This window comes from Jaculus jaculus, chromosome 7 (assembly GCF_020740685.1).
Source record: "Jaculus jaculus isolate mJacJac1 chromosome 7, mJacJac1.mat.Y.cur, whole genome shotgun sequence".
NCBI lineage: Eukaryota > Metazoa > Chordata > Mammalia > Rodentia > Dipodidae > Jaculus > Jaculus jaculus.
The window spans coordinates 39,887,138-39,901,321 of NC_059108.1; the positions used below are offsets into that span (position 1 = coordinate 39,887,138).

Genomic DNA, 14,184 nt, shown 5'->3' on the forward strand with positions numbered 1-14,184 from the left:
CCAGGTCCCACGTTAGCCAGATGCACAAGGGGGCGCACGTGTCTGGAGTTCGTTTGCAGAGGCTGGAAGCCCTGGCGCGCCCATTCTCTCTCTCTTCCTCTATCTGTCTTTCTTTCTGTGTCTGTCGCTCTCAAATAAATAAATTTTTTTTAAAAATTAAAAAAAACAAGAAATCTCAACAGTATTCCTTCAAATACCAGCATCTTTGAAAATGCTTTATTTACTTAATCCATCTTTTGTTTCTCCCAAGTTGTATGTAAAAATCAACTTTAAAAAATATTTATTTATTGAGAGCAAGAAAGAAAGGGAAAGAGGCAGATATATATAGAAAGAATGGGCACATTAGGTCCTTTAGCTACTGCAAACAAACTCCAGATGCAAGTGCCACCTTGTACATCTGGTTTACGTAGGTGCTATGGAATCGAACCTGGATCCTTAGGCTTTACAGGCAAACGCCTTAACCACTAAGCCATCTCTAGCCAAAAAAAATGACTTTTTTCTTTGCGGCAGGGTCTCCAGACCCTGTATTTAACTGTTTCTCAAGAATGTTTTCACCTTGGCTTCTGCTTCATATATTGCTGTCTATTGCTCATAGAAGTGGAAGAATACAATAAATTTGCAGATGTGTATCACAACTGTTTCCTCTGCTAGCAGCTGTTAAGAGTAGTAAAGATGGGGGCTGGAGAGATAGCTCAGCAGTTAATGCATTTGCCTGCAAAGCCTAACAACCTGGGTTCGATTCCCTATTACCCATATAAAGCCACATGCACAAAGTGGTGCATGCATCTGGAGTTCTTGCAGCAGCTGGAGACCCTGGTGTGCCCATTCATGTCTGCCTGTCTCTCCTCTTTGCCTGCAAATAAATAAAATATTTTTTAAAGAATATTAAAAGTCTGAGGGGTTCCATGTTCTGCACCTCCTGAGTGACACATCCCATGTTATTTTGTTATTCTAGTTAGAAAAAAAACTGCCTTTAAAATAACCGTTCAAGGGCTAGAGAGATGGCTTAGCAGTTAAGCGCTTGCCTGTGAAGCCTAAGGACCCCGGTTTGAGGCTCGATTCCCCAGGACCCACATTAGCCAGATGCACAAGGGGGCACATGTGTCTGGAGTTCGTTTGCAGTGGCTGGAGGCCCTGGTGCGCCCATTCTCCCTCTCTCTCTCTCTCCCTCTCTCCCTCTCCGTCTCTCTCTCTCTCTCTTTCTATCGGCCTCATACTCTCTCTGTCCCTCTCAAATAAATAAATAAAACAGAAAAAAAAATTTAAATAAACCGTTCAAAAGATTATACATCTGTATATGCCTTCACCTTTTAAAAAATATTTTATTTTTATTTATTAATTTGAAAGAGAGAGATATACAGAAATAGGCAAGTAGAGAGAGAGAGGGAAAGAGAATGGGTGTGCCAGGGCCTTCAGCCACTGCAAATGAACTCCAGACACGTGTACCCCTTGTGCATCTGACTAACGTGGGTCCTGGGGAATCGAGCCTCAAACTGGAATCCTTAGGTTTCATAGGCAAGCATTTAACCTTTAGGCCATCTCTCCAGCCCCAGGATTTTATCATTGTTTTTCTCTTACCTCCCTCTGCTTTTCTCAATTTCTGTTTTTCATAAAGATGGTTTATTATATAGCTCAACACCTTTTTTTGTTTTGGTTTGGTTTTCAAGGTAGGGTCCCACTCTAGCCCAGGCTGACCTAGAATTCATTATTTAGTCTTAGGCTGGCCTCAAACTCATAGCAATCCTCCTACCTATGCCTATGTGCAAGTGCTGGGATTAAAGGCATCTGCCACCATACCTGGCTGCTTTGGGTTTGGGGTTTTTGTTGTTGTTGTTTTTCAAGTATGGTCTCACTCTAATAAACTCTGTAGTCCCAGGCTGGCCTCGAACTCACAGTGATCCTCTTACCTTTGTCTTTTGAGTACTGAGATTAAAGGCCACCACACTAGCAAGTCTATATTTGAAAATCAGAAGCTGGGATTGGGTCCAGTAGTCAAGCAGCTACTGAGCCAGCTGTGGTGGCACATACCTGTGACCCCAGCATGCACTCAGAGGCACAGGATCACGAAGGTGAGGGAATGCAAAGGCCTCCCCTGAAGCTCCACTCACTCCTTTCCCCGCATGTCATCCTTGCTTTCTCAAGGCACAAGGCAGCAGCCAGTGTCTCGATCCTTATTGGTCCAGTGAGGACAGCATATCTCAGGGAGGTTAAGGTAAAAGTATGACCAAGGGCTGGTGACAGCTAGATGGTTAAGTCACTTGCCTACAAAGCCTAACAGCCAGGATCCAATTCCTTAGTACCCACATTAAGCCAGATTTGCAATGGCTAGAGGCCCTGGCATGCCCATTCTCTCTTTCTCTCAAATATTAAAATATATATATATATCATCAAAGGCTGGGAAGCTTGCTCAGTGGTTAAAGATGCTTGCTTGTAAAGCCTAATGGCCCAAGATTGGTCCCCCAGAACCCACATAAAACCAGGTGCAAAGTAGCACATGTATCTGGAGTTGGTTTGCAGCACAGGAGACTCTGTGCATACTCTCTCAAAGAAATAAGTTTTTAAATTTTTTTTGTTCATTTTTATTTATTTGAGAGTGACAGAGAGAGAAAGGCAGAGAGAGAGAGAGAGAGAGAATGGGCGCGCCAGGACCTCCAGCCACTGCAAACGAACTCCAGATGCGTACGCCCCCTTGTGCATCCGGCTAACATGGATCCTGGAGAATAGAGCCTCAAACCGGGATTCTTCACAGGCAAGCGATTAACCACTAGGCCATCTCTCCAGCCCCAGAAATAAGTTTTTTAAATATTTTTATTTATTTATTTGAGAGAAAGAGGCAGAGAGAGGGAGAGAGAATGAGTACACCAAGCTGTCCAGCCACTGTAAACCAACTCTGGATGCTACAACACCTTTTGTGGAGGCAGTCATTATCTTAGTTTCGCAGTCAAAAAAAATAAAAAGTTGAATTGCCAGGCGTGGTGGTATTAATTCCAGCACTTGGGAGGCAAAGGTAGGAGGATCTCTTAAGAGTTTGAGGCCACCCTGACACTACATAGTGAATTCCAGGTCAGCCTGGGCCAGAGTGAGACCCTACCTTGTAAAGCCAAACAAAAAAAAAAAAAATTGAATTGCAGTTATCTTTACCAAAAGATGAAAAATGAGCAATTATATATTGCTTTGAGATTGCTTGATTTTGTTCTCTAAGTTAGTCATTTAAGCAGTTCATTGTAGTATTTGTTGCAGTGATTCATGCCTTTAATCCTAGCACTCAGGAGGCTGAGGCATTGGAATTTAAGGCTAGCCTGGGCTGCATAGTGAAACACAGTCTCAAGAAAACCAACCAGTCAATCAGTAAGTTCATTAGACATGTGAGAGTGTGTGTGTGTGTGTGTGTGTGTGTGTGTGTGTGTGTGTGTGTATTTGTTTGTGTTGAAAAGTCTTATGTAGCCCAAGTTAGCCTGAAACTTATTAAGTAGCTGAGGTTGACCTTGAACTCCTGATCCTCCTGCCTCTACCTCCCAAATGCTGAAAGCATGGGCTTGTTTTAGCCACTTTGTCCAGCTGTTGGGGGGGGGGGTTGGTTTGTTTTATTGACAACTTCTATGATTATGCCATGGTAATGCCCTCCCTCCCCCCCCCCTTTCCCCTTTGAAACTCCATTCTCCATCATATCCCCTCCCCTTCTCAATCAGTCTCTCTTTTATTTTGATGTCATGATCTTTTCCTCCTCTTATGATGGTCTTGTGTAGGTAGTGTCAGGCACTGTAAGGTCATGGATGTCCAGGCCATTTTGTGTCTGGAGGAGCACATTGTAAGGAGTCCCACCCTTCCATTGGCTCTTACATTCTCTCTGCCACCTCTTCCGCAATGGACCCTGAGCCTTGGAAGGTGTGATCAAGATATTGCAGTACTGAGCACTCCTGTCCCTTCTTTCCAGCACCATGATGCCTTCTGAGTCATCCAAGGTCACTGCCATCTGAAAAGAGAAGGTTCTCTACCAAAAGTGAGAGTAGCATTAATATATGGGAATGAATATTAAGAGAAGTGCTTACTGGGCAGTTTGATAAGCATAGTATATACATTTAGCCAGACAGCAGATGTTACACCCCATAGGGCTCATGACTACCCCTGTTTTAAGTTTTCAGTATCAGGGATGTATTCCCTTCCATGGAGCGGGCCTCCAGTCCAATTAAAGGGCAGTTGTTTTCCACCATGACAGACATACCACTATTGCCCCCATTGGCTCATTTGGCTTGGCTGGCCAAATATAAGGCTTGCAGATACTTAAGAGACTCTAGAGCAATGCCACAAACTATCCCTCAGTCTCTTAAGTATCTTCACTGGTGATTTCTCTTTCTCACATTGAACTACATGTAGAATGGCTTCTTCCAGCTTTCTGTCAGCTGGTCTACATGGAGGAGGTTACCAACTCAGTACCAACAGGATTTCTCCGTGGCCTTGTAGCCCAAGTATGTGGAGTCTTCAGCAATAGGGTCTTACCATCTACTCCTGGTGGGAAACCAAGGGCCTCGGCAATGGTCTATAATGTTTTAGAGCATCAGGGACCTCCCTGGCTAACAACTCACTGGAAGGTATCCCATGCCTGGCACTGAAAATTTTCTAGCAACGATCTACAGCTCCTTAGTGTTCTGTTCCATTGTCCAAAAAAAGCAGGTTTCCATATGATTATTTATATCCTCTTAGATTTTGATTAGCTCTCCCTCCACCTTTCCTTTACTCAATCTCTTCTCCTGACCTCACTTGGGTCTTTTCACCCTTCTACTTAAATATATATAATACCATCCTATTTGGTTTTTCGAGGTAAGGTCTCACTCTGGCCCAGGCTGACCTGGAATTCACTCTGTATTCTCAGGGTGGCCTCAAACTGACAGCAATCCTCCCAGTTCTGCCTCCTAAGTGCTGGGATTAAAGGCGTGCGCCATCACACCTGGCTCTGTTGTATCTATTTCTTGTCCTTACTAGGAAGGTTATGGATAAAGTAAAGCAGATCAGCAGTGTTCTTGAGAGAAGCAACCACATCCCCAACCATCCATCTACCTCCAAGTGCTATAGTCTTTGATAGGCATAGAAGGAAAGATAGCAGAAGCCAGTTTAGGACACTGAAGTGATAAGTTGCCACTTCTAGTTCACTGCACTCAAAAGACTGAGGGATAGTTTGTGGCATTGCTCTAGAGTCTAATGTAAACATACAGCACAAAGTAAAGAGAAGAACATGTTTGCATTTGCACATATAGGAAAGCATTTACTGTTGTTGCATTCATCAGAAATGCAGAAATGGGGGCTGGAGAGATGGTTTAGCGATTAAAGGCACTTACTTGCAACTAATAGCCTAAGCGGCACATGCATCTGGAATTTGTTTACAGTGGCAGGAGGCTCTGGTGTGTCCATTTTCTCTCTTTATCATTCTCTCTCTCCCTCTCCCTCTCTCTCTGCTTGCAAATAAATAAAAAATATTTTAGGGCTGGAGAGATGGATTAGCGGTTAAGCGCTTGCCTGTGAAGCCTCAGGACTCCGGTTCAAGGCTCGACTCCCCAAGACCCACATTAGCCAGATGCACAAGGGGGCGCATGCGTCTGGAGTTTGTTTGCAGGGACTGGAGGCCCTGGCGTGCCCATTCTCTCTCCCTCTCTCTGTCTGCCTCTTTCTGTCCCTCTCTGTCTCTCTCAAATAAATAAATAAAAATTTTAAAAACATATTTTTTATTAAAAATAAGATATGCAAGGGTGGGTATGGTGATGCACACCTTTAATCCCAGCACTCAGAGGCAGAGGTAGGTGTATCACTGTGAGTTCAAGGCCACCCTGAGCTCCCAGGAAGGTTCCTGGTTGTTTGTAGAAAGATAGGTCTAGGGAACCAGGCAAGAAATAAAAAGTCAGGTCATCTTTCATTTCTAGCAAGTATAAAATTTCTTGCCTCTTTAATCTTCAGAAGTCCAGTTACCCTAACAATGTCAGGAGAGAGCATGGCATGAGCAGAGAGTGGACATCACTGCTGCCACAGGTGGAAAACAGCAGCAAGAGAGAGCTGGATGTAACACCCTAAACCCGCCCTCAACACCACACCTCTTCCAGCAAGACCTCACCTCCCAAACTGCCACCAGCTGGGGACAAAGTATTCAGAACACATGAGTTTATATGGGGGGTCATCTGATTCAAACCACCACACCTGAGGAGGGCTGGGACTGTCAGAGATTGGTTCCCCAGCACCCATATAAAAAGCGGGATGTGGTCATACATGCCTATAACCCCAGTTCTGTGGGAAATGGAGACTAGAGAATGGCTGGGGCTATCTGACTAAAAACAACTACTGTGGTTGAGGGAGATACTCTTGCCTCAAGGAAATACATAGAAGGCACTGGACTTTCTTTCACCTCCAGCTTCTGCATGCATGCACAGGGTCATTCACATGTATACACACATGTGTATACATGGGTGAGTGATAGAGGAAGGCAGCGGACTTTCTCCTCTAGCTTCTGTATGCATGCACATGGACGTATGCATCTGCAATACACAGATACATCACTCACATCCTACATGCACATGCCCAAAAAAGTTCATTTTAGTCGCCAGAAGGGCAATTAAATGGTAGATTAGCTTTCATTTCTGCATTTTATTTTACTTATTTATTTTAGGGGGGCACGCCAGGACCTGTAGCCACTGCAAATGAGTTCCAGACGCATGTGCCACTTGTGCAGCTGGCTTTACATGGGTACTGGGGAATCAGATCTGAGTCCTTAGGCTTTGTAGGCAAGTGCCTTAATCGCTAAGCCACCTCTCCAGCCCCACATGTTTTTTCTTCCTCCCTTCCTCCCTCCCTCCCTCCCTCCCTTCCTTCCTTCCTTTCATTGAGGCAAGGTCTTGCTGTAGCTCAGGTTGACCTGGAATTCACTATGTAGTCTTTCATAGGATTTAAACATTGTGGTTGGTCAAGTTCAGTCCCCGGAACTTGGTGTCAGGACTGGCCTCTTCCTGAGACAGCCCCTAGCCCCAACCAACCAGCTCTCACCTGAGCCGGATGACAGCCCACCACCATAAGGTCATAAATACCTTTGCAAGGAGAAGGTAGGCTCTCTGACCACTTGGGAACTTCCAGCTGTGGGTGAGTTTACCCAGCTCCTCACCTGGAGGTAAGGCCTAGCTGGAGGAAGTAGTTGTAATACCCCTGACCAGTTCCTGTTTCTCTGCCTCCTGCCTGCAGTGTAAACAGCTGTGCTCTGCCTCATACTCCTCAGCCACGACATTCTGTCACAGCACATGATGCCAAACAATGTACGGGCCAAATCCTCTGAAACCAGAAGCCAAAAGAAATCTTCCCTTTCTAAAGTTGTTTTCGTCAAGTACTTTTGCATCACAGAAATGCAGCAGTAACAAATACATGTGCCTAATTATGAATGCTAAGATTTGCATTGCCTATGGGTTCAGAGTGCTAGAACCACAGGGACCCCTAAAGAACTGTCTTTTGCATCTTCTCTCATCGTCTTGAAAAACAAAACTCAAAATTGATGAGCCTCAAATCTCACAACCAAAATCAGTGCTTGGATGTGAAACAACTAAAGAGCCTCTGTCTCTGCTTTGTTCGCTTGCTGCTCACCATTCGGGTGGGTTTTCCATGAGCGCTGCATGAGACACTTTTTTTTTCATAATAAACATCCTTTGCTTGCCCCTTGAAAATCAAAAGTCCTTGAACCTTTCTCAAGGTTGTTTTTGTCTAGAGCACCAAGAGATCTGGTGAGGAAATGTCTGGAGGTTTGGCTTATTATAAGCCCTCAGTTTCTCTCTGGCTGCCACTAACTAACACTTAAATGAATCATTCTCCAAGAATGTAAGGTGGGGAATGTTATCAAGTGAGTGCTTTCTTTGGTGAAGGTCTGGGGTAGTAAACCAAGTAATAAAAAACAATCAAATCACTAAGTGAACTTACTGTGTCAAGAATGGCTGATATCCCCGTGTTCTTTCTAGAAATATTTGCAATTTTAAAGGAGGAGGATACTTAAATTTGTGATTTTTGTGTGTGTGTGATTTTTTTTTTTTTTTTTTTGAGGTAGGGTCTCACTTTAGCCCAGGTTGACCTGTAATTCACTATGTAATCTCAGGGTGGCCTCGAACTTACAGCGATGCTTCTTACCTCTGTCTCCGAAGGCATGCGCCACCACACCCAGCTGATTTATTTTTAATTGAACATTTCAGACACAGGAAAAGGATTTATATGTGTCCTGGGCAAACCATCTGGCTCAGGATATGATTATCACTCAGGCTGGTCCTGTTTCTTCATCTCCTTTCTTCGTTATTGGCTTTCTTCTTTGGGTTGGCATTGGGTACGGAGGCATAGTCTGAAAGATGGCCACTTGTAAGTGCAGGTCATTTAGACATTATGAATTTCCAAGTAATGTCTGCCCATAATTTGCTAATTTCATTAAGAGAAAAAGAGTCAAAGAACAAATGTTTTTGTTGCTTCTGGCTGGTCTGGAATTTCAGGGAAGTAAAGGAACCTTTGGTTCTCCAGAACTGGATCTTCCGTTAAAAGTTCATGCCACCATTTTGACATTTCGTGTTGGACTTTCTCTTTGTAAATCCTTCTTCACATTAGCAGTGCTGGTCTCAGAGCCCAGGCTGTTTCAAAACCATAACATTTCTGAGTAAGTGATTGATCTGTATTATGTGTCCAGCCATCAGGGGGATCTTGGGATGTTGCTTGTATAAACTGTAACCGAAGCTTTACTCTGCATTTAGTTACAGTCTTTCATAGCCCTATTGAAGATATTCAATCCTTCTGGATTTGGGAATAGGGCTTATCTGATACCTTCAGAGGGGAAAAAAATCCATTCATTTTTCTCTCCTCCCCACTTAAATAACTCAACACATCTGGTAACACTGTAGAGTCATTGTCCGTCCAGTTCCTCTGCGGCTGGTCTTACTGCAATATTTCTTAAGTATTTGGTTACCTAAAGACAATGTGAAGTAAAAAAAAAAAAAAAAAAAAAAAAAGATTGTATAGATCTTACAAATTAACCATCTGCAGAACTGGAAAAATATGCTTTTAATCAGCACAATTTCCATATCAGCACTTTTCAGAATGAATATAAATGGAAAATTGCAGGTAAATGTTCATGTGTTAAAATTTTGAAACAAGTTTTTCTTCAAATCAATGTAATTTGCCTCTAAGAAAAAATTTTTTGTTAATACATTATGCCTGAGATTAAAATATCTTTGTGTTTTGGTCTGCATCATTTTGCTTAATAATGTCTTGAGTTACAACAGTGATAAAAGCTGAAACAAAATCCTTTAATTCAATCTGAACTGAGCTAAATTTTAGGAAGCAAAGAGTAGAAACCAGATACAGGGCTGTATAATGTAGGAAGTTGATATACCTGATATTAAGAGTTGGTGAGAAGCAGATGGAATTGCCTTGAGGAAATCTTACTTGAACATTATCAATAACACCACTGTTACATCCTCTTTAGTTAGGATGTTTTATGTAAACAGTTGAAAATTATGCAGTATTTGAATGATATGAAACAAAAAAAAAAGAAGAAATTTTTACTAATTTTGCAAGAGTTCTAAAGAGACCATTTACTATTTTCTGCTTGTTTTACATTCCAAAGCAGGTTCAAAGTTTTTGGTTTTCCTTGATATTCTTATCAGTCTGAGCCTAGAAAATATTACAAGTTTGATAAATGCAATTTCATTATTTGTGATTCTTTCAAAATTTGGGGGTATTATGGTACATTTCACCCAGGAGGCCTGTGCATGTTAAATGCAACACGGTGAACACATTTGAAAGATTAATTGTTCTCTTGCTGTTACTTTTATTTCTGTATTAAGTATGAAAATTAGCATTGTAATGGCTTCCAGAATGGAAATGTAGAGAAGTATCCACTTGATGGAAATAAACATGCAAAAAATAAATTGAGTTAATATTTCATTCATTATCTGAAATTTAAGCCTATGTTCAAAATGGTTGTTACTGGATTTTCATCTGTATTAGTTAAATGTTATGCCTCTAAGATTTTTTTTTGCTTAAATTATGCCTGAAAAAAATTGGATCACAGCTTTAATATCCAGGTGGGCAATGCCATTTGCCAAGATCTTTGCACATAATTCCAATTTTTCTGTAAAGCACAAATCCTGCCTTACTACTAAGCTTTCTGAAGCATTTTGAGGTAAAAAATAGAGCTAATTTATTTCATTGTTTCCTTTAGTTATTTATTTTTTTTTATATTTTTTTTAATTATTTATTTATTTATTTGAGAGCGACAGACACAGAGAGAAAGACAGATAGAGGGAGAGAGAGAGAATGGGCGCGCCAGGGCTTCCAGCCTCTGCAAACGAACTCCAGACGCGTGCGCCCCCTTGTGCGCCTGGCTAACGTGGGACCTGGGGAACTGAGCCTCGAACCGGGGTCCTTAGGCTTCACAGGCAAGCGCTTAACCGCTAAGCCATCTCTCCAGCCCTTTAGTTATTTATTAATTTATTTGTTCTTGCCTTTCTAGGTCGTGGAACTTATAGCAAGTGCTCTTAAGGACTTGGTTCAAGGAGTATACCAGGAAAATTCTACTTCAGGCAAGGTAAAGATTTCAGAGTCATTGGGAAAATGCTATTAGATCAGGAGCATTTGTGGCAAAATGAGAATTGATGAGTGAAAATGTCAGTCTTATTTTGTGTTTAAACTGGACAAGATTTTATCTTTTTAGATTAGTGTATTGGCTACAAATGCATGGCCATATGCTTACAACATAGCAGATTCAACCAATTAAAACAACCTCTTATCCTCTGGCTGTAGTCTCAAGCTGCTCAGTCTGTATCAGCCCAGCGGACACCTGGACGCTGCTGGCTGGCCGGTAGCACAGTCACGAAGCAGGCAGGCTAGAGGGGCAGCTGATGATGCTGAGGAACTGGGTCCAGCCTTTCCCCAGGGGAAGGGACCGCTGTGTTCCAGAAGAGTGGACCAGGAGCTCAAGAGCATCGCAATCAGGAAGGTGGGAAAGAAATGTCTTTTATAGCCAAGGTCCAAAACTTACTACAGTATTGGATTTTCTATGATAAAAACTAGAATGTTTGCACAGTTGGATTGTTTTGATTAATTTTATAGGCCTAAATTTAAGATTTTTGATTCATTTAACAGGTCATCTCAAGAAAGGTTAGGTTTAATTTCCTTAAAATGCAGTTATTTCACTTCAGTAGATTAGATATGAGCTATGTGCTTCGCTGACCACCACCGTCATTACTATGGTTTCTACTGCTGTAAGGGGTTCCTCTGTGTTTCATTATTCTGACTTCTTTAGCCCTTATTAGCAAGATTTGACACACTAAAAATTAGAAAAATATGCATATGTGCACATCCTAGGCATTAACACTTCCATTTGGAAAAAGAAAGGCAAATTTTACTAGAAGTGAAAGATGGGGAATGAGCAACTTAGCTTTAAAAAAAAATCTGCAAGTATAACCCAGGAACTTTGGGAGGTTCAGAGAGTGGTTAATGAAATATGAAGAACTGCTCCTTAGATACCTGCTAATATTTGGTTCGGGGAACCATAATGCCTAGGAGGTCTCTTTAAGCACCCATGCAGCTTGTTGACATCTGGGGAACTCACAAGATGTAGGACCACAATGAACCCTTTTTGCAGAATTAGTCAAATATATTAATTATTCTCTACTTTTGCTGAAGGTTAATATTGGATTGTCTATTTCCCCTCATAGAAACTCACCTTGTACATACTGTGGAGATCAAGATAATCAAGCAAGTAATGCTGTGGCAAGTGACTTGCTTGTGCTTCTTTATCTAATCTCCACAGAAGTCCTAAGTGAGGTAGATAGTACTGTTGTTCCCATCTTAGAGATATGAAGACTGGGATTTATAACAGAATTAAATGACTTTTCTCAAGGTTATACAGTTTATTAGCTGGATCTGAACTTAGGATCCTAAGCTTTTAGCCTCTGACTCTACTGCCTCTCTACCTTGATGAAAAGTAACTGGAAAGCCTCCACCCTCCATCTGCCAAACCTGAGGTCTCACCAGGTGATGATCACAGTGACTATTGATGAGGTATATTTCCTTCTGAGGTGTTTCTAAGGTATTCAATTTGGTACCACTCAAGGTTTAGTACTTCACTAAGATCTGTTCATTTTGTTTGTGGAAGGTGTTTGTTTAAGACAGAAATTTACTGCATACACCAGGCTGGCCTCAAACTCATAATCCTTAATCCCATCCCTGAGAAGGCTAAGACAGAAGGACTGTAGTGAGTTCAAGATCATACTAGGCTACATGAAACTTGTAATCTTCATTTAAAAGAAAAAAAGAAAGAAAAGGAAAAGGCCAGGTGTGGTGGCACACGCCTTTAATCCCAGCACTTAGGAGGCAGAGATAGGAGAATCAGTGTGAATTCCAGGTCTGCCTGAGCTAGAGTGAGACCCTACCTGTATTGCCACAATGTATACCTGATTTCTAATACTATTTAGGAATTGGAATTAGTGATTGAAGGTGGTTAAGCATAGGAGTTATTTGATCAAAGTAACCTTTAAGACACTTGAGTGATAGAAGTCTTTAGGTTGGCTTATAGCAGCTGGTATTTATCTTTGACATCCTTGTCCCTTGTTGGCACTTATGTTTCTGTATCAACATTGACTTCTCAGAAACCACTCCTCCATACCTAGTTAGAAGTAGCTACCCTACTTAATTACTTTTATGTTAATCACCATATATATATATATATACATACATACATATATATATATATATATACATACATACATATATATATATATGTATGTATGTATGTATATATGTGTGTGTGTGTATCAAAGAAACTACCATCACAATTTAATAAACATACCTATCACTTGGTGTAACTTTGCAGTCCTCCCTTCTGCATTGTCTTCTCTGATCCTCAGGTAATATCCTATTGCTTTAAATTATACAGTATGGGCTTTTTTTTTTTTTTTTTTCTCGAGGTAAAGTTTTACTCTAGCTCAGGCTGACCTGGAATTCACTATGGAATCTCAGTGTGGCCTCTAACTCATGGCGATCCTCCTACCTCTGCCTCCCGAGTGCTGGGATTAAAGGTGTTCACCACCATGCCTGGCAGTAAGAGCTCTTTGGATTGGCTTCTTTGATTTTTACATAGCTACATTGCAGTGCATCCACTTTGCATATATAATTTCTGTTCATAAAAATTCTTATTTATTTATTTGTAAGAAAGACTAAGGGTATGCCAAGGGCTCTTACAGTGTCTGACTTTACATGGAAACTGTGGAATCAAAGCCATGTTAGCAGTTTGCAGGCATGCACCTTTAATCCATGAGCCAAGATCTTTCCAGCCCTCCTTCTCTTTTTTTTTTTTTTTTTTTTTGGTTTTCCGAGGTAGGGTCTCACTTTAGCTCAGGCTGACCTGGATTTCACTATGTTGTCTCAGGGTGGCCTCGAACTCACAGCGATTCTCCTACCTCTGCCACCCAAGTGCTGGGATTAAAGGCGTGTGCCACCAAACCCAGCTCTTCTTCCTCTTTTTTTTGGCTTTATACATCATTTATTATTATTATTTCTTTTTATTTTTTTTCTTCTTTTTTTCACAATTTTTATTAACATTTTCCATAATTATAAAAAATATCCATTGGTAATACCCTCCCTACCCCCCCCCAGCTTTTCCCTTTGAAATTCCATTCTCCATCATATCCCCTCCCCATCTCAATCATTCTACATACATATATACAATACCAACCTATTAAGGACCCTCCTCCCTTCCTTTCTCTTCCCTTTATATCTCCTTTTTAACTTACTGGCCTCTGCCTCTTTCTCTTTTTTAACCAAGACTCAAGGCCTCATGTGTATAATAGACAGTCACTCTAGCTCTCAGCTAAAGCTCCAGTCACACCATTGTACATTTTTCTCAGCAGCATATGAGAACTCCAGCTGCTTTATGTCTGTGCTAAGGTCAATATTATCAGTCAATCTTTAATATTTTAGCAATTTAATATATGTGTAGTTTTATCTAATTATGACTTCAATTTGTACTTTCATAGTGATTAATACTGTTGACCATCTTTTCATGTGTCCATCATTTGATGTATCTTGTTTGTTTGTTTTCTGGGTTTTTAAGGTAGGGTCTCACTGTAGCCCAGGCTAACTTGGCATTCAGTATGTAGTCTCAGGGTAACCTTGAACTCATGGCGA

At 41.3% G+C, this 14,184-nt stretch overlaps 1 protein-coding gene across 3 annotated transcripts in view; it reads left to right on the forward strand.

Annotated features, from left to right (window-relative positions):
* Positions 1-14,184, forward strand: part of Pdss2 (decaprenyl diphosphate synthase subunit 2) — a 322,043-nt gene that overhangs the window by 201,281 nt on the left and 106,578 nt on the right. For 2 of the 3 annotated variants that reach the window (XM_004660609.3, XM_045155171.1), the window contains exon 4: positions 10,508-10,582. The exons of the other annotated variant lie outside the window; for it this stretch is intronic. In XM_004660609.3, the coding sequence (XP_004660666.1) occupies positions 10,508-10,582 (75 nt within the window). The remainder of the gene's footprint in view (positions 1-10,507; positions 10,583-14,184) is intronic. 3 annotated transcript variants of the gene reach the window in all.